Raw genomic sequence first — 20773 nt, forward strand, 5'->3', positions numbered from 1 at the left:
AAAGCACTAAAAAGTAAGATTCCTGCTGTTGAATTATACAGAATGAAGCTGTGCCCAGAATGAATGAATATATTTCATATGAATCAATGCCACAAAAAATATCATTGTGGTAGTTATAAGTGGAAGGTAGTCCACCCTTCCCCCCTCCCCTCCCCGCACACACTCACATGAAGTATACGAATTAACGAAACCTGAGCCAGTATTCAGCTGATATGTGGAAATAACATGCTTGATAAGGCATTGGTAACCAGAGCACTAAATAGAGTTCTACAGGTCAATTCTATTAAAATGAATCTATACAATAGCACTTTTCTCAATGTATTTTTCACTCTTACATGAGCAATGTCACTGAATCTCATTTTGTTCATGGGAGATTTTATTTTGCAAAAAATATCTTAGAGTATGAAATACAGTGAACTCTCTGATGCTATCTGGAACTGTGCTGGATAAATTAAATTTTCTTCTTCACTCTAAATCCTGCATGCTCAGCTATTATTCTGCATGTTACCTCCAAACCGGCAAACATAATTAGTGAATATAGATTTTAAATAATATTTTGTAAAACATTCTGGATCTGCAGGTGTTGAACAGAAGAGGGGCTGAGAAAAACTCCTAATCCTAACAAGCTACATTTTAAACTGTATGCTTTTTCCAGTTATTTATAATTCAGAAAGAAAAAAAGAAAAGTTCTAGGATAGAACCTGTAATACAAATTGTGACCATGTAACCAATTTTCTAAATGTTCATGACACTGCGGGCTAGTGAGGATTCCTAATGCATCTGTCCAGTTCTGGGTCTCTTGAAGTCCAACTTGTGCTCTGCATTGTTGGCAGCACCCTAGAGTTTCTGAAACAGCCTTAATATGAGTTTTGTTAGTTCAGTTCCCTTCCCTTTTATCCTGCCTGCTCTCTAGACAGATTCACTGTGTGGTTGCCAGCTGAGGTGGGTTTTCTGCAGGTTTCCCTGGAAGAATGTCAGGGGCTCTTTGATCACACTTTCTAATTAAGGTTCAGTTTTGTCCCCCATGAATTTTACATTGAGAAGAGGCGGTCTGGCCGGATGGTATGAAGTGCTGCACTAAGAGTCTAAACTTGCAAGAGAAAAGTATATGTAGAGTCATTAAAGTTTAAGGCCAGAGGGGACCACCAGATCATCTAGTCTGACCTCCTGTTTATCACAGCCCACCAAAACCGCCAAGCACAGTAAACCCAACTGAAATTAGACTAAAGTATTACAGCCCACAGGAGACTAGACTATTATGTGCCACAGGCAGAGAATAGGGACTGAGGTGCACCAGTGTCTGAGGCCCTCGCAGTGGCGGGGAAATGATTGTGTGATATACCCAGATAATTCTGGCAATTGACTAGCTCCCACATGCTGCAAAGGAAGGTGAAAAACCCCCAAGATCACAGCCAATCTGAGCCAGGGGCAGCCATTTCTTTCCAATGCCACATATTGTGATCAGTTAGACATTGAGCATGTGAGCTAGAACCAACCAGACAAGTACCTAAGAAAGAGAATGCTCAGTGCCAGCTGAGAGCCTTGGCCCACCCTGCCCAATGTCCCATCCCCAACAGTGGCCATCCTGATTGTTCAGAAGAGGGAGAGAGAATTAAAACAAAACAAAAACAGAAAACATTGGGGGAGAGAGGGAGTGGGGGAATCCCTTCCTGACCCTGCAGCTGGACAGTTGAAACCTTGAAGCATGAGCTTTTAGGAACATAAAATGGAAACCAGAAGTGAGTCCGAGGGCAGCTGAGCCCTGCCCTCTACCATCTCAAACAACCCCATTGTACAATCACACCCATAAATGTGTCCAGCTCTCTCTTAAAACTAATTGTTTGCCCCCACAGCACCTATTGGAAGTCTGTTCCAGAACCTCACCCCTCTGATGGTTAGAAACATTCTTCTACTTTCAGAAGTTTTTTAGTTTTTTCAAGACTATGATTGACAACTTTCTAATTGCACAAAACTGAACACCCTAGCCCCTTTCCTTCCCTGAGGCCCTGTCCCCCTGCTCACTTGGTGGCTCGCTCTCCCCCACACTCACTCACTTTCACTGGGCTGGGGGGGTTCATGGTGTGGGAGGGGCTGCGGTTGAGGCAGGGGGCTGGGGTGCGGGAGAGTGAGGGCTCCATCTGGGGGTGTGGGCTCTGGGGTGGGGTCAGGGATAAGGGGTTTGGGGTGCAGGAGGGGGCTCTGGGTTTGGAGTGGGGTTTGGGGCACACGCCTTAGCTCCATGGCTCCTGACACAGGCTTAAATCAATGGCTCCTGGTCAGCGGTGCAGCGGGGGGGGGGGGGGGTCTAAGGCAGCCTTCCTGCCTGTCCTGACTCCACACTGTGCCCTGGAAGCAGCCAGCAGGTCCGAATCCTAGGCAGAGGTGCGGCAGGTGTCTCTGCGGGCTGCTCTTGCCCATAGGCACCCCCCTGCCAGCTCCCATTGGCCACGGTTCCCAGCCAATAGGAGTGCAGAACCGGTGCTCAGGAGCGGACAGTGCGCAGAACCCCATGGCCCCCCCGCCTAGGAATCAGACCTGCTGGCCGCTTCCAGGGTGTACCGCCATTCCAGGACAGATAGAGACTAGTCTGCCTTAGCTCTGCAGCATCACTGACCAGAATTTTAATGTCCTGGTTGGCGGTGCTGACTGGAGTCACCAGGGACACTTTTCAAAACCTGGACACCTGCTCACCCTATTCAAGACCAGTTTGTTCTTGTGCCAATATTGTCCTTTAGTTTAAATAGCTCTTCACACTCCCATTAGTGTATTTATAGAGATCACTATTATCCCCTCTAACCCTTCTTTTTGCTTGACTAAACAAGCCATGCTCTTCTAGTCTCCTCTCATAAGATAGCCCTCCAGTCCTCTGATCATCTTACTAGCTCCTCTCTGCACCTGTTCCAGTTTATATGTACAAAGAAACTTGTAGACCATTTGTTATCCCTCTTCCTCATCCTTCATATGTCATTTCTCTTCTTCTGTTGTAAGGTTTTTCAGGGCAGGGATGTTGTTTTTCTTTGTTTGTATAGTGTCTAACAGTGCGGCCTCATTCATGAGCAGAGCCTCTGGGTGCTATATTCACTGCAGGTAATAATGTATCCAGTACATGTGATGGGCGAGTGTGATAGCACCACCTCTTATTAGGATTGCCAGACTCTTCTCATTATGAGACCCTATTTTTCAGCTGATTATAAATCTGCTAATTTTTTACTGTTTGGACTGAACTTGTCCACGTCTTGTGAATGCCTGAAGCTGTAATATTTTTGGAAGTTTCAGCAAAATAGTTAATCTGTTTCCAAGAACAAGGCTAAGGAAAAATACATTGTTTTGGCCAAGTTTAAAATCTTGGTGACCTTTCATTTGAAATGTTTTCGCACCCCTTAATGCTTTGGAGTGGCGGCTTAAAAATTTTGCAGGGGATGATGTTTATGCCCAGGGTGTGCCTTTTGCCATCCTTATGAAAATCTGCTCAGATTTGTCTAAGTTCTAAGCCTTTGAAAATTGAAGTTTGCATGTAGTCAGTAAAGACTTCTTAAGATTTTAAGAGCTACAGTCCCCAGAGATTCTGTCTGCACTGGGCAGGACTTTCTCCTCAATTGCAGCCCTGGGCTGTTACAAGCCGTGCTAGATGGGGAGAGTGGGACTGGGACAAGGAGCCAGGGGTCAGATTTAGATAAAACTGGAACAAAGACAGGTTGTCAGTGATGGGGCAGAAAGAATCCTGCTTGGAAGTAGTGGCCAGAAGAGTCTGTGCAGAGTCCAGAGTAGACTCCTTTCCAGAGCTTTGAATAGAACCCAAGTTTCCAGAGTCTCACTATTTATCTCTCATTTATCTCCAGTAAATATCCATGAAATCTACTGGCAAAGTGTGTGTTTCATCCTTTTCCAGTGCTGGTCTACACAAAGAGTGACAACAGAGTAAATCACAGCAGGAATAGGTTAACTCTTGTGGCGAAAGTCTGTGTTGTGGATCTAAATATGCCTAACTTACTGATCATTCATGTGGGTGTTAATATGATGCCTCATGATGGAATTTGTTGTTGTTGTTTGTTTGCTTTTTAAAAAAAAAATCCAGGAAAGCACACACACACACACACAAACTAAGTTAAGAAGAATATTGTTAAGGTTTCAGAATCAAGCAGTCAAAAGTTATGAAATGCCAGAATTAAAGTTGCCTGTGTAACCTGATTTCAGACCCCTTGTTTGTGTGCATGTGCAATCATAGAATCATTGAATATCAGGGTTGGAAGGGACCTCAGGAGGTCATCTAGTCCTGCACCCTGCTCAAAGCAGGACCAATCCCCAACTAAATCATCCCTGCCTGGGCTTTGTCAAACCTGACCTTAAAAACCTCTACGGATACAGTCTTTAATTACACGGTCACATACTATTTTTCCCACAGGATTCCTATCTTTGAGCACAGAATGGGAGGTGCTCACTTAATGCATAGCTATTCAATATTTTATTTTATCCTCATTAGTCAGTGTGTGGCCTCATGCCTTATCTGAACCATGTTCTAAAGACAGAATTATTAATTTTCTCATGAGTTTCTTTATAACACTCATCTGTATGGTATCTGAATGCTTCACAACTACTAATGAATTGATTTTCACAACACCTCTGTGAGATGGGGGGAATTATTATCCCCATTTTACAGATGGGAAACAGATAAATTAAAGTCAAAAGTATCCTCTAATTTTGGGTATCCTAGGACATGATTTTCCAGAGTACTTTATATGTTCAAAGCACAGCTCCCATTGATTTCTGTGGCAGCTTTGAGTGCTCAGCGCAAGTCAGGACACAAGGTCTGAGGTCAGTCTTCCAGAAAATGAGGAATGCAAAATTAGTGGCCACCTGTGAAATGTTGAATTTAAGCAACTTGACTAGCATCACACAGGAACTCTATGGCAGAAGCAGGATAGAATCCAGTTCTCTAGGGCAGTATTCAAATGCCCTAACCATGGGACCATCCTTTCTCTTCCTAAATCCCCCTGCCTCCTTTACTACACATCTTCCAATTTCTGCAACAAACGATGCAGTGGTTCTACAGATAACCGCTTCCTTAACAATACAACCTGGATTTATTCCCTGAGCAGCTCCATCCTGTGTACTCAATTTTGGGTCCTGTAGGAAAAAATAGTATGTCATTGTAATGGTGTGGCTGCATATGGAGCACCACTTCGTGGTGATGGGTTGCTTTAACAGGCACCCTGTCCTTACTAACTCCCTCCTACAGACCCCTTAAGCACTCCAGAAAGTCTTTCTTGTGGCTTACAGCACCATTTCTGGGGACGGTTTAACACTAAAAATAGTCCTATTCTTTAATCACAGAATAATCAAACATAAAGTCCAAAATAATAAACTCAACTTGAAACCACCAATATCCAGTGCTCTGGCCCTGATTCCATGCTTTCTCTCTGGCCGCGCCCCTGCAGTTTCCTGCCTTTTTTTTTTTTTTTCCAATATTAAATCACCTGCCTCTCTCAGGTGAGGCTCCTCTTGTAGTCAGGGCTGGCTTAGACCCAGGCTCTCCAGACCACGGGCAAGTCACCCTGATACAGTGAACATGTAATTAAAGACAGCAGCATAACACATATGCACAAGGTCACAGAATTAAGGTTGTGCAGACAACCTTAATTCTGGCATTTCCTAACTTTTGAGTGCTTGATTTTGCAATCTTAATCTTTTAATGTATTGTTTTCGTGAAATATAAACATGAGTCACCTTAACTAGAAATAACTTCAGCATCTCAGCGTTTTCATATTAACAGTTGTTGACAGTGCATGGTAATGTTGTCTAGCTATTGGAAATAACTACTGTCGCTCCTGTTCATTAGCATTTCAGAAGGAACTTCAAATAGACATACAGAAAAGATTTCATGTGTGTTAATTTTATTGAGAAGTGTGGAGTCAACATGAACAAGGATCATAAAAGGCCAGTTTTAACATAGATTTGTCATCAAGCAGGCATATTTGAAAAGCTGCTTTGAAATGTTGTATAGAATCCTGAGTAAGACCTTGTATCAAATCCACAGAAGGGTCACATTGAGGAAAACACAATATTAAAATATTCCGGTGTGTCTGAAATTTGTTTTTAATGAGACATCTTGAAATAATTTACTTTGGGCCAACTTACACATACATGCCCTGGGTTCCATTTAATAGGCAGGTGTCAGAATACAGTTCACAACATTTTGTTTCATATAAGCGAGGAAAATATTTTAACTATAACCTATATGTTACAAGGTGGAGCCTTCCTTGAGCACCCTCCTGAAACAGGCTGGGGCATGACAAATAACTGCCTCCGTTTTCCTTTGGAATTCACCCATACAAAGGAATATTGTCTCTTGATGGCAAATTCAAACTCTTTTATTTATAAACTGCCATAGTGCACAGATCCCTCATAGTAAAAACAATTTCTTTCAAATCCCCAAAGTAATACAAGATTATAACACAGCAGCTCTTCAATCCCTTTTAAATGTGACCATTCCAGATTACCCACCAGAGTCATTGATCATTCTGTGCCAGTGCCTTGAGCACCTATTCCAGGGTCTCACTCTCCAGGCCATCAAATTGAGAGTTGCAAAACCCGCTTCTCTCCTGCGATACATTTCCCATAGCCTCAAGTCAGGTGTCCCACCAGCCAGGCCTCCCTGCCTAACTCTCCTCCTGAGATTCACCATTAACCCACTTCATTCCCTTCTTCATCAGGGCCTCTGCATGAGCTTTCCTTTAACTTGGCAAGGGCTCCCAGCTCTGGCCAGTCCTCATCATTAACCTTTTGCTCTTCCCAGTGGCTCTCTGCACCAGCTGGCTGCTGCTGCTGCTTCTCCTCCTACTTCTCCCCGCTCCCACCCCGGTCTCTCCTTTCCCTCCTCAGAGAGCTCTTACCCAACCTTCTCTGTTTCTCTGTCAGTGCTTTCAGGCAGCTCTGACTCACCAGGTCTCTCTTCCAACTTGGAGCCAGGTGCCCGCCTTTAAGCCCAATTGGAGTGAGCTGACAAGTCACAGGTGTACTGACCTCTTTCCCTTTAAAGGGCCAGTGACACCCGTGACACTATTCTTTTCTTCTCTGTCAATAACTCTCCTAGGAGTTCTCAAACTGTGGTCTGTGGAACATTGCTTGGGTCCTGCCAAGAGCTGGCTAGAGACATAGGCCCAGATCCACAAAGGTGTTTAGGCTTCTAATTTCTATTGATTTCAGTAAAAGACATTAAAAGAGAACTAAAAGTAGACTAAATGGGTGCCTAATATTAAATTTCCATGTCAGTGATTGCTGTAGTCATCCAGAGGGATGTTGTGCAATCACAAACATAAAGGAAGGTGGTTGTCACAGTCATGACTGGAAAGGGATGGTGGTCTGTGCTTTGGTGAATGGGAGAGGAGGTGATCCTCTCGATGATCTCTATTAATATGTGATCCACATCCTGAAAGTGTTTAATAACCTCCAAGCTAAGGCCTTTGAAGATTATTCAGATTCTACGTCAGTGAGCATTTGCAATGTGTAACCTTTCAGGTTAAACATCAACTTTCTCCCCTAATAGATATAGCTAAACCCAAAGTATTTCTGTTGAAAGATGTTTTCTGGGACAAGACTATGTCATGTCTTTAATGAAGGTTGCTCCTCATTAGATCTATGGCATTGTATTTATCAAACTGAAAAAGCAACACATTTTGTCTTTTTGTTTTTGTTTTGTATTTTAGTTTGCAGGTCATTTGCAAACCAGTTCTGTTAGGTGCATAACACTTCAATATTCACTAATTCTTTGTGAACTGCTCACTTTTAGTATTCACTATTTGTGGCCCTGTGATTGGTTAGGTGTGTGCTGTTTTTTTCAGCTTCCTGATTTAAAAACTTGTTTATAAAGTTGAATCATGCCCTGAATGACAGAATCTTTTCAGTAGAAGAATAATGTAGAACAAATGATGAATAACAATTCATGACATTTTATAATGAATATGTGAAATGCTGGATACTCATAAACATGTTAATAATTTAATGGCAGTCACTAATATTCTTGCCAATAGTATGATCCACAAACAGCAGCAAATCAAAATCAAACTGCTTATTCACAAATCTTTTTTCCCATTACTCAACCAGCTCTAGTACTGATAGATGAATTACATCAACTGTGCAGACATTAAAAAATGTAGCTATATAAAATGTCAATGTTGTAACTCAGTTGAAGTTCCTTTTATGTTAGAATATCACTAAGTTTGACAAAAAATTGTATTTTGATCATAACAACAAGATATTTTAAAATATTGGCATGAGAAACTTCAAAAGCAATAAATACTAAAATTGAAGAATACACCTCTACCCCGATATAACGCGACCTGATATAACACGAATTCGGATATAACGCAGTAAAGCAGCGCTCTGGGGGGGTGGGGATGTGCACTCCAGCGGATCAAAGCAAGTTCTATATAATGTGGTTTCACCTATAACGCGGTAAGAACTTTTGGCACCTGAGGACAGCGTTATATTGGGATAGAGGTGTATGTCAAAATGTCTATTTTTCAACATCTCAAGCTTTACTACTTTAAAAAAAAAATACCAAAAGGATCAACTTTCTACCTAGAGTTTTATTAATTTATCAGTTTCCTACAAACCATTCATTTGTTAGAACTTATTTTTTGAGGTCTGGCATTTCAAAAAGGTTATCCAGATATAACATTTTAAATAAACAAATCTCTAAAGATGAGATGACATTGCTGTTTATGAGACATTAATATGAGAACCAGGTATTGTTCCCTTGGAAAAACTCAGGCTTTTAGTAAATCAAGAGGCTACATTAAACATTTTGGAAAGCTCTATACAGTGAAGTCAGTGGGATTTTTGCTGTTGATGTCAATGTGAAAACCTTCAAGCCCCTTTTTAAATTTATAGCCAGGAGTGCTGAAGACTGCCTGTCTTTACAGTCTGAATCCAGTTCACATGAAGATATAAATATATGTTAAATGTGCACACTGTGTATTTTGGTCAGTAACTGCAATACCAATGCTATTAGAGATGTGGATAGAGGTAAATTTAAATGTTAATAGACTTTTAATTGTAAAGCACTTTCATAAGTTTAGCCTCAAACTCTTTTTAATCTAAAAAGAGGTCAAAGAATTAACATTCATATTTCAGCGGCTGACAAGAGAGTAGTGCTAGTTAATTGGTTTAGTAATAACCATTGGTACTGTGGTGGCACCTTACCGTAGTTTTACAAGGCTTCAGCGAAATCTTGCAAAATCAAAAAGACTATTTTCAAAGGTTAAAGTAGACAGAGAGGTGAAGCAGACAGATACTGATCTCATAGTTAGACAGTTGCCAGTGATTTGATTATATACACAAAGTTTGTTAGAAACCGTGTGAGAACCAATTATTATATAATCGATTTAGCCTTTCGAGTCAGTTCTAAGTAGTCTTCCAAAGTCTCTCTCAGAAGATTTTACGAATAGTTCTTTTTAGTTTGGATTGTTTAGTTTTTCATTTTGTAGTGGATAGGTATAGGTCAGATCAGGCAGGTTCTAAAGAACTGTTTTGGAAAAAAAAACAGCCTAAGTGAACAGATCTCTGATAATATGTTGTAAATATATATTATTTTTACAGAATGTAATTTTTTTATCAGTAGACTGCTGTAATTATCTCCTAGGGTTACAGGCTTGGTGTCTTGTCACAAGCAGAAAATAAGATGTACTGTTATTGGATAAAAGTAACAATGATACTGTATGAAACTGTATTCTCAACATTAATATTTTTTCCAGTCTAAAACATATATGTGCAGCTGGCAAGGAGTAACCCTGTGTTTCACAGTTGACTTTGCCTTGGGATTCACCTGTTTTGAAAGTAAAACAAAGGTAAGAGGAAAAGGAGCTAAAACATAATCTGTTCTATTCTACTGTTAATGAGTTTGGTTTTAATAATATTTTACAGTTACCTAGCACTTTTGATCCAAAGCACGTTACAAAGTCTGTTGATAGGGTCCCACTTTGAAATGCACCCAGCTGTGAATTGGAAAGGGATAGCCCGCCTGTGCCCTAAGCATGGAAGGGGGCATTTTGGCCAGTGACACCAAGACAAATGATTATTTTTACAGGAAACAAACAAACAAAAAAAAGCAATTGGATTTTTAACCCAGATGTCAGTTTCTAAGGTTTAACCCCAAAAAGAAACACAAGATGGACAGCGGTTTACTGACCTTGAGAAAATGAAGTGGTGTGTGATTTGAACCTGTGTGTTTAGGACACCATAAGACAATTAAAAGACTGAATTGGGCTTAGCCCTATGTGGAGTTTCAAGAAGCAAGGAAAAGATGTAAGAAACCTTCCTTTCCCTTCTAGCTTTGCAAGACCCAGCAAAGGCTGGTCCTTGTGCTCTACTGATTCTGGTGTTAGATTTCCTAATGTGGATGGAGAAGAGAGATGGCAGTGGCAGGCCCCTGTCTACTGAAGCTGCAGTAGTGGAGAGAGAGCCACTTTCTACATCTGCAAAGGATGCAAAACCTGCAATTCAATTAAAATTTAATGTGAACCTTATTGCATTTTGTGAGTGAACTCCTGAGCTTAGATAAATTGGTGTAAGTCCTTTTACTTTAACAGAACTATGATGATTTACACCAGCTGAGAATCTGTGTTTTTAGCAACACAGTAACTCTGGCAATAAATCAATCAATCAACTTTTAACCTTAACACTGGGGGCTTACTCTTAGAACAGAGCTATATTTTTTTAAACATGTGTGAAGGAAGTTGATCGAATGATTTAGAGGAAAGCAAAAAAATGCCCTTCTTTGAAATATGGACCAAAGTATTTAGTTTTTAGAATATGTATCTGTAATTTGAAAGTGGCTTTGCTTAAAGACTTCATGATTAGGATCTGCTCTCATTGATGCTAGTGTAAATCTGGAATAATTCCATAGCATGTGCAGTATTATTTACTAGGATATAAAATTTCAAGAGCTGTAAATTCACATTCTTCTTTCTTTCTTGCAAGAGTGTTGGTATTAATTACATTGCATTGGCCTTCACAAATACATTCTACATACCTTTCTTATTTCAGCAGTTTCAGTTGGCTATGGCTTTTCTGTACACTTCTTATGCTAAATTGTTGTCATAGTGCTGTTAGGTACTTTCAAACAGATTCTGCATTCCGCTCCACAGTTAGCTGCAGTTCAGTGAGAAACAGTGATTCCTGTAAAAGTAAAGTCTGGAGAGCATTTTGGGATCCTTTGGATGAATATTACCAAATAAATAAAATAAATATTTATAGGTTTTTTTAAATAATAACCTTAGCCTTTGTTTTCCTGTCCTATATTCTGAAACGGAACACTAGTGTGAAATGAAAATTAAATGCCTCCCTGAAGAACTCTACCCAGTACATTACAAACATCAACAAGTCACTTGGGGAAATGGTGACACCTGGTTATATTTTCCTGTTTAGTTTCAATGAGTTTTGGTATGACCGTCTCCTACTTCCACTAACTAAGAGGACAGGGAACCTTTTTAAAAAATTAAAAAAGCAACAACATCTTTGTACAGTCAAAGGAGAACTGTCCACAAATCTCAGGCAAGACTTTTTAAAATAGATTAATTTAGAATAGAGAGCTGCAGGTTTGATACAGAAAAATGGCTGACCTAATATAAAATCATAGAATCATAGAATCATAGAAGATTAGGGTTGGAAGAAACCTCAGGAGATCATCTAGTCTAACCCCCTGCTCAAAGCAGGGCCAACACCAACTAAATCATCCCAGCCAGGGCTTTGTCAAGCTGGGCCTTAAAAACCTCTAAGGATGGAGATTCCACCACCTCCCTAGGTAACCCATTCCAGTGCTTCACCACCCTCCTAGTGAAATAGTGTTTCTTCTCCCACTGAAGTTTGAGACCATTGCTTCTTGTTCTGTCATCTGCCACCACTGAGAACAGCCTAGCTCCATCCTCTTTGGAACCCCCCTTCAGGTATTTGAGGCTGCTATCAAATCCCCCCTCACTCTTCTCTTCTGAAGACTAAATTATCAAATTATCCCATTCGTTTTCAAGAGCAAAAAGGGAAACATTATCTTAATCAGTGTTTAATGGCAGATCAGAGTACCTGATCAATACATGCTGTCCTGACTAATTCAGTTTATTAGGGGGAAAACATTGCAGAAAAATGCTCAACCTCAACAGCAATCTCACATCGACACATTAACAGAAAGTACAAGACTGTTATGACAGTAAGGGAAACTAGAGGGCCTTGCTGGGAACAGCTTGCCATGTTGTCTGCATACAAATCTGTGTAGAAGGTAGTTGGATTCACAATTCTATTTCAACCTTAAGCATTGGCCATGAGTGTTCTGTGGAATTGAGCTGAGGCCTTTTGCATAGTCATCCCTCTCCTTCAAAAAATGTCCCCTTTCCCCTACATCCTTTGTTGCCTTCAGAGAGACTTCTCATCAGCCCAATCCTGTTTCATGCTAGGGTCCCTGAGACTCCCTTCAAAGGGGTTGTCAGGTGGTTCTACATGGTGGTTCCTCAATCATTTAACTTCAGGAAGTGGAAAGATGACAGGAAAGGGCCACTGCTCCCCACCCTAATCCAGCGTTTTTCTGCAGACAGGAAATATCGGCTCCCCATAGGAAAAAAAAAAGCATTTCTTTGCCCACAGTTGCTGATTTTGCTGAGGCAGCAATGGGTAGCAGCAACTAATCTGTAATATGATAGTTTTGGAACATATTCAGGTTGTCCAGCTACTTTGTACTGTGGTTTATGAGCCTTCCCTAGTATATGCTTTAGAGCAGTAGAGCTATTGTGTTAGGAAATCTGGGGTACTACGTACTGCTGGCTCAGCTGAGCTGGGGGGGGAACAGAAGGAGTGAATTAGGATTTTCTGCCTCCTCTCAACACTTTTCTGATCAAGGTCCTTATCTAGTACCCTTCCACTCCCATTCAAAGGATTAGAGACTATTCAGAGCCCTGTGAAAGCCACCAGATCCCCACACCATATAGATAAGTCTGGTATCTTTTTCAGTTGACGTTTGATCAACTTGACAGTTAATCTTTGTCCATCGCTAGGAGGAGTTTATCACCCAGTGTGACCAATGCAAACCCCATACCATCCCGAACCCAAGAACGTGGCTCTATCCTTTTCTTATTCCTCCTTTCCTATATCTCTTCCTCCAGTTAAAAAAATATAGTACATGTAACTAACAAAGCTGTGCCAATTCTTCACCAGGTTGATTTGCTTGTGTGTTCTCATTCCCTAACCTTTGTCTGTTTTTTTCTTTATATTATAAGCCTTTCGGGCTTATGTCTCTTTCTATATTTGTACAGCGCCCAGCATGCTGTAGCTCCAATACTGATTGGAGCATTTGGGCACTAAGATAATATCAATATTTCCTTATCATCATCAAGGGAATATGAGGACGCTGATATAATAATTAACAATGTTAAGCAATCGTTTCTTTAATTACTCATTTAAGGGAAGCTGAGACCCTGATCTCTAGTAAGCAAGCATCAATCATCTAAATAACAAATAACTTAATGCTCCTCTTCTTGATTTTACTAACCACATGTATCAGGAGTCCAGTTTGCATGGAGAGTAGTTCAAAGCTATCCAGTACATCCATCTTCTGGGTGAGTGAAAATAATCTAACCTCTGCTGAAGAGGACTTGGCATTTCTTCCTGCTCTAATTGGAGCTGCGACCACAAAGCAGCCATCCAGGTCGAAATCCAATCAGTATTATCTTCTAAATATTGAAAAATATTCACAGTCAAAATGTCTGCTGTTTCCAGGTGAGACATACTGCTAGTCCACAGGCAGAAAACATCTTGCAAATGTGGATGTTTTTAAAAAGCCAGATTTAAAAAAAAAAAAAAAAAAAACACAGTTAACTGCTTTTCTGCCATTATTTCATTTTAAATGGCTTTCAAAGCATTCAACTGAGAATGATTCATGTTTCCTCCACCAGCTCCCAGGGATCTGGTCGCACCTCAGTGTGCATACGCATTTCCATTAGTGTTATTGGAGGTAACAGAAACATCAGAAGGAAATTGTACTCTGATTGTTTGGTTTCATTTTTTTACATTTCTGACTCCAAGACTAATGTGTGGAAAACGTTTTGAGAAGTGAAGAAAATTACAGTGATTTTTAACAATTAATTTCCAAATGTTGATTTCAATAAGTCTCTCTTTGTAATTTTTAAAAATACCCCAGTAAACCCAGTGATTCACTTGTAGCATAGCTCCATGTATTGCTATGTAAGAAACCTGAGGCTGGCACAGACCTGGGGATTCTTATTTCTTGGCTTTCAAATGATTGAATTTATAGTGCTTTACATGTCTGTAGCACATTTCATCTAAGGATTTCAAACCACTTTTACACACTAAAATTAAGCTTTGCAATACTGGTGCAAGTATCATTCCCCTCATTGTACAGATGAGCCAAGGGAGGCTTGAGAGATTTAAGGTCTGTGGTGAAAGCCTGGCTCAGTAAAGTCAATGGCAAAACTCCCATTGACTTCAATAGGCACAGGATTTTACCCTGATCTCTGTACACCCTTATATGGGTAGGAAAGTACGAAAAATTGTATCTTTTTTGCTGTTATGTATGAAGTAGAGTAGATACATTGTATTTATTATGCAACCATCCTCTTGCCTAAAATATATTAATCCGTCATTTATTTTACATTACATTTAACTTCTCGATGTTGGATCAAAATTGCTCAATAATGCAAAGTTTTGGGTATAAGAGTGTAATGTCAAAGAGTCCTAATTAACATTTTTTTTTTTCAGAATGTGCTCTGGAGGTTTAAATTCTCTCAGCTCAAGGGGTCTTCAGACGATGGAAAAACAAGAGTAAAGCTTCTTTTTCAGAATCTAGACACCAAACAAATTGAGATGAAGGTATCTGATATAGTCTCTCTCTATTTAAAAAAAATTAATTGAATTTATATCAAAGAAATGAAAGTTTTCATTAAATACTGTGCATGTTTACAATCAACAGTTAAATCATGTATTATTTTTTTCATATTCTCTAGAAGCTGTTCAACTAATAAAAGTCCTGTGGTGTCTCTAGATTTATTACGCCATATATGTGATTCTGTTCCTGAGATGTATTCTGAAAAATTGTGATATATTCATTCAGAATGATAATTTCTCTGAAGTGCCTTCTGTTAAGTGTAGTTTTTCAGCAATAAGTGTAATATCTTAAAACCCTGATTTTAAAATGGATATAAGAAAAATAGTTTAAATGTTTTATTTTAAAGCATTTTAATATATTTTTAAGATGCCACATAGCAAAGTTAGAGCTTTAAGAAAAAAAAGTAGATTTTTCTGATTTCTTAATAAAAAATATTAACTAACTATTATTATCTATTATTAATGCCTACATAAGGGCACAGTCTTGCAAGGGGCAGAGAGCACCCTAACTCCCATCGAATCCATTGGTTTTGAAGTGAGATGAGAGCATGCAGTATTGTGCAGGATCAGGTATTAAATAGTGATAAGATACAGTTTGATTACATAGCAACTGGTGTATGATTCACAATCCTTTTTTCTCTAAATAACTTTAGACAAGACCTTTAGCCTCAAAATTCAGATCTGGGTATCAGACCTCAGTGTAGTTATGTTTACATTCAGAGTACTGGTTTGATGCATAGACCTAGTGCTTGTATGACATTTGGAACTGGGTCCAGGTTATGGACTTTGATCCTGCCAAAGTTTGAGGGTGTTTCAAGTTGCCTGTGGAGGCGTTGGCATGGGAGAAAGCTCATGGCGTTGACATGGGAGAAATGGTGCATTGAGCCTGGGGTCACTAGCAGAGCAGACGAGGTTGGAGAGTGGCAAAGTGAAATACAGAGAGACGTGTGTGAGGTAATATCTTCTATTGGGGCAACTTCTGCTGGTGAGAGAAAAGCTTTCGAGCCACACATAGCTCTTCTTCGGGTCTGGGAAAGGTACCCCCAGAGTCAAAGCAAAATGCGAGGTGGAACAGATTGTTTAGCATAAATAATTAGCACATATTATAAGGGACCATTAATTTAGAGTGGCCTGTTAACACGTCTGCAGTCATAGGACAAAAAGAGAGGGATAGTGGGTTACAGATTGTGGTAATAAGCCATAAATCCAGTGTCTCTGTACAGTTCATGATTTTTAGTCTAGCAGAGTAATGCATTTAAACTCCCAGGCTCATCTTTTAAAAGTGTTGTGCAGGTTTCCTTTGAGGATGAGTACTGAGGTCAGATCTAGAGTAATCACATTGTGAAGAGTGGTCACCCACAATAGTGGGGTGTTTTTGTCTTTTATCATTTTCCTGTGTGAGTTCATTCAAGAGTGTAAATAGTACCTCACTCGCCTTGTCTGTCAAATATCCTGGGACTGACAAAGCTACAGCTACAATGCATGCAATGGTGAAATACAATCAGATAAGAAGGGAAAGACAGTCATGAATGGCTTTGAAGGCAATGGCAAGAGCTTGCATGTGATGGAATACAGAAGAGGAAGCCAGTGAAGGGATTTAGGTGGCACAATGGGCAAAATCAGTAAAAACAAGAGTTTAAAACACTCTAAAAATCCCTTCCCCTCTTGTGGTGGTCAGATTTCAGTCTCCTTGTTATTTGTGAGGTTATAATCCCACTTGTACTCCAAAGATTGTAAGCAAAACTGTAAATTAGGCAAGACTTGATTTTTTTCAAGGTTAAAAACGGCAGCAAGAAGAAAACATTCTGGGCTTCTTTACAAATCATGCCTTACTAATCTATTAGAATTCTTTGAGGGGGGTCAACAAGCATGTGGACAAGGGTGATCCAGTGGATATAATGTACTTGCACATAGGCAGCAGGTTTAAAACAAATAAAAGGTATTATTTCTTCACAGAACACACAGTCAACCTGTGGATTTCTTTCCCAGAGGATGTTGTGAAGGCCAACACTCTAACAGAGTTCCAGAAATAACTAGATAATTTCATGGAGGATAGATCCATCAATGGCTATTAGCCAGGATGGACAGGGATGCAAAACCATGCTCTGAAGTGACCCTAGCCTCTGTTTGCCAGTTTGGGCAAGATGGGATGGATCACTTGATGAATACCTGTTCTGTTCATTTCCTCTGAAGCACCTGATATTGGCTACTGTCACAAGACAGGATACTAGGCTAGATGGACCATTGGTTTCACCAGTATGGCCGTTCTTATGTTCTTATCATAAATGAGGAAAATAAAGGCCACAAATAAAACTTGTTTTCCTTTGTAGTTCTATACTGTGAATTGGTCCAGTATTTATTGACTCATAGACTCATAGACTTTAAGGTCAGAAGGGACCATTATGATCATCTGGTCTGACCCCCTGCATGCTGCAGGCCGCAAGACCCTTCCCTGGACTCTGCCGTTGAAGTCCCCAATCCTGTGTTTTAGTGACTTCAATCGGCTGAGACCCTCCTGCTAGTGATCCCTGCCCCATGCTGCGGAGGAAGGCGAAAAACCTCCAGAGGCTCAGCCAATCTACCCTGGAGGAAAATTCCTTCCCGACCCCAAATATGGCGATCAGTAATACCCCGAGCATATAGGCAAGAGTCTCTAGCCTGACCCTTGTTGGCCATTATGCTATTCGTGTACCATTGCTTGGTTTTCCTCGTCTACTATGTTTTACCATTAAACCATTCCCTCCATAAACTTATCCAACTTAATCTTAAAACCAGACAGGTCCGTCGCCCCCACCGTTTCCCTCGGAAGGCCGTACCAATATTTCACCCCTCTGACGGTCAGAAACCTTCGTCTAATTTCAAGCCTGAACTTCCCCCCGGCCAGTTTGTATCCATTCGTTCTCGTGTCCACATTTGTACTAAGCTGGAATAATTCTTCTCCCTCCCTTGTATTAACCCCTCTGATGTATTTGAAGATAGCAATCATATCCCCCCTCAGCCTTCGCTTTGCCTATGCAAACTTATCTGACAAACATATTTAGAGGTGGTCTAAACTTTTTGCAAAGGAAAATTGTTTTTGACCAAATTATTATTAATATTATTGTTGTTTGTTTGTTGTAAGTGTCTGCCTTCCTCAAAATAATTTGATCTTTCATTGAAAAGCCAAAAACCTCTTTGGGTATTTTTGGATGAAAACTGAACTTTTTTTGTTTTTTGACTATTTTCACTTGAAAATGTTCTGGGATTTAGCTGTTTTCACCACAATTTTTTTCAGTTTTTGGTTGCAAAAAAAACATTAAACATTTTTTTTAACAAAAAGTCAAAAAAATTGCCAAGGAAAAACACTATTTTCTAACCAGCTTTTTTATTTACTATTGTACTAACTACCCAGCAAAGAGCTTAGTACCATCAGTTGAACTACTCATGTTTAGTAAGCACCACACCCAGCAGTGAGTGTGTCCATACTGGATCCTATATATGAATAGACACATGTGTTAGTAGGGGAGCCAGGAGATTTAGATTCAGAAAGCTTACTGAGTGACCATGGACGAGTCAGTTTATTATTATGTGCCTCAATATCCCTATTTGTAAAATGGGAATAAAAATACGTCCTTATTTCACAAGTATTCTCATTAATGTTTGTTAAGAACATTGAGCTCTTCAGATTGAAGATGCTATGTAAGTATGTGTGAGCATACACATACAAATGTATATGTATAGTACAAATGTTGACAGAACAAAATGAAAGCTCATTGAATGGCATGAGAATAAGATGAGTAGAGTAAAGGCATGCCTGAACGTTGTGGTTATGTACCCTGAAGGGTTCTCTACAAATCCAAACAGTACTTCCTCCATCTATACTCCTATTTTTTAGCAATGCAGTGTCCCACTGTCTCCCTGCTGTCTGAGCCTTTCCCAACCACCATAGTGAAAGGCTCCAGCAGCAGGAGAAGGCTCTGGCAGTGGGAATGCAGTGGGGAAAGGTTCCAGCAGGTCCCTTTCACTGGTGGATGGAGCTACACTCCACAGTGTGGATGCAACTTGCTTTTCACAGCAGTGTGTAGTTATGTATAGCCTACACACTGCCACCATCGGCGTGCAGTGTAGACATAGCCATAGGCTTCAGAATTACAGCTTGGACACAAAAGGATACAGCATTGATTCCCCCCTCTACCCCAATGTATTATTGGTACAGTATATGAGTTTAAGGTACATAAAGAAGAATTTCAAGGATGTAGATGGTGCTGAATAGAGAGGGGCAGCCAATAACAAGAAACACGAATGTAATCAAATAATGGAAGTTTCATTTCTCTTGAATAGATGAGCTAGTAGATGTCAAACGAAGCTCAGTATGGATGTGTTATAACATTCACTTGGCAGCAAACACTATAGTTAATGTTGCAAGAATTTCCTGGATTACCCCTAATTTCATATGCTTGAAGCTTTCTGAAAAACTCTCCTTTGGGAATGAAATTTCCATCCATGGTGTCTGGACAAAGGTTCTTTCTCTCTTTCTCTCTCTCTGTACAGTTTGAGAAACATTCCTTGTGTTGTATTCTTGGATTCTAGATGAGTGAAAAAATACACTTCTCCGACAAAAAAAATGTTGCCACTTTTCTTCATACAAATAACCAAACAAATCCTAGACAGTCAAATTTTGCATGTAATTAGTTTCTGATCAAGTTTGGAGGGGAAAAAGGCAGAATATTAATGAATGGCAAATTGCATTTCCTGTTTATGCAGCAGAGAATTCTTTTAAGTTGGAGTTTATGACTTGTAGAGAGAATTGCATAGACGTGCACTCTTTGATATGAGAGGCCTTAACAACATACACTGTTTTTCATGCTGCTTTGTGGATATTGGGCCAGATCCTGCAAGCCTTCCCTATTTATTTTAGTAAATGGGGAAACGCCTGATATCAGGTGGCCAGATTGAAAATATTTCTAAAATTAAAGTTTACATTAATGTATAACATGAATATGAACCGTATGTATCCCATTTTATATACACAGCACTACTTTTCTGGTAACATGGCCCTCATCCTCCCAATCAGCCCTAGAAACTCATCAAAATCTCTCAAAATAGCTGCTCTATGTCAGTCCTTTTAGTCCCTCTCCTGGCCTTTGGTTAGGTCAGAACCATCCACGAAACTCAACTGAGGAATCATCTTGAAAAAGGAAACCCGTTCAAGGATTACACCTAAAAATTGCTACCCAGCTGGCATTGTTTAGGCAAGAAACAAGCCAATTTTGTTTTTCTTTCTGACACTCTTCATTTTGTCATTTCAGCCTCCCTCACAGTCTGTTTGTCTGTTTTATCCAGCTAAATATCCTGACACACACCTAGACTGTATGGTCTCTGGAGCAAGGACTGTCTTCTTTCTTGTCAGTACAGCACCTAACACAAAATGACCCTGATCCTTGATTGTGCTACCTATGATTATCTTAATACAAATAATAAGGATTACGCCTGATGTTTGCATTTCATCAGGCCCTGGTGTTTTGAAGACATCTAACTTGTCTAGGTAATTTTTTACTTGTTCTTTCCCTATTTTAGACTCTGATCCTACCTCATTTTCACTGGCATTCACTATGTTAGACGTCCAATCGCCAACAACCTTCTTGGTGAGAACCAAAACAAAGGAGTCATTAAGCACCTCTGCCATTTCCACATTTTCTGTTATTGTCTTTCCCCCCTCATTGAGTAATGGGCCTACTCTGTTCTTGGTCTTCCTCTTGTTTCTAATGTATTTGTAGAATATTTTCTTGTTTCCTTTTATGTCCCTAGCTAGTTTGATCTCGTTTTGTGCCTTGGCTTTTCTAATTTTGTCCCTACATAGCTGTGTTATTTTTTTATATTCATGCTTTGTAATTTGACCGAGTCTCCACTT

The 20773-nt window shown here is 39.9% G+C and overlaps 1 protein-coding gene across 1 annotated transcript in view; it reads left to right on the forward strand.

Moving 5' to 3' along the window:
* SNTG2 (syntrophin gamma 2) overlaps positions 1-20773 on the forward strand; it is a 247329-nt gene that overhangs the window by 211426 nt on the left and 15130 nt on the right. Inside the window, exons 15-16 of the mRNA XM_034766904.1 lie at positions 9753-9845; positions 14758-14868. Of these exons, the coding sequence (XP_034622795.1) occupies positions 9753-9845; positions 14758-14868 (204 nt within the window). The remainder of the gene's footprint in view (positions 1-9752; positions 9846-14757; positions 14869-20773) is intronic.

The sequence above is a fragment of the Trachemys scripta genome, chromosome 3 (genome assembly GCF_013100865.1).
Source record: "Trachemys scripta elegans isolate TJP31775 chromosome 3, CAS_Tse_1.0, whole genome shotgun sequence".
Classification (NCBI taxonomy): domain Eukaryota; kingdom Metazoa; phylum Chordata; order Testudines; family Emydidae; genus Trachemys; species Trachemys scripta.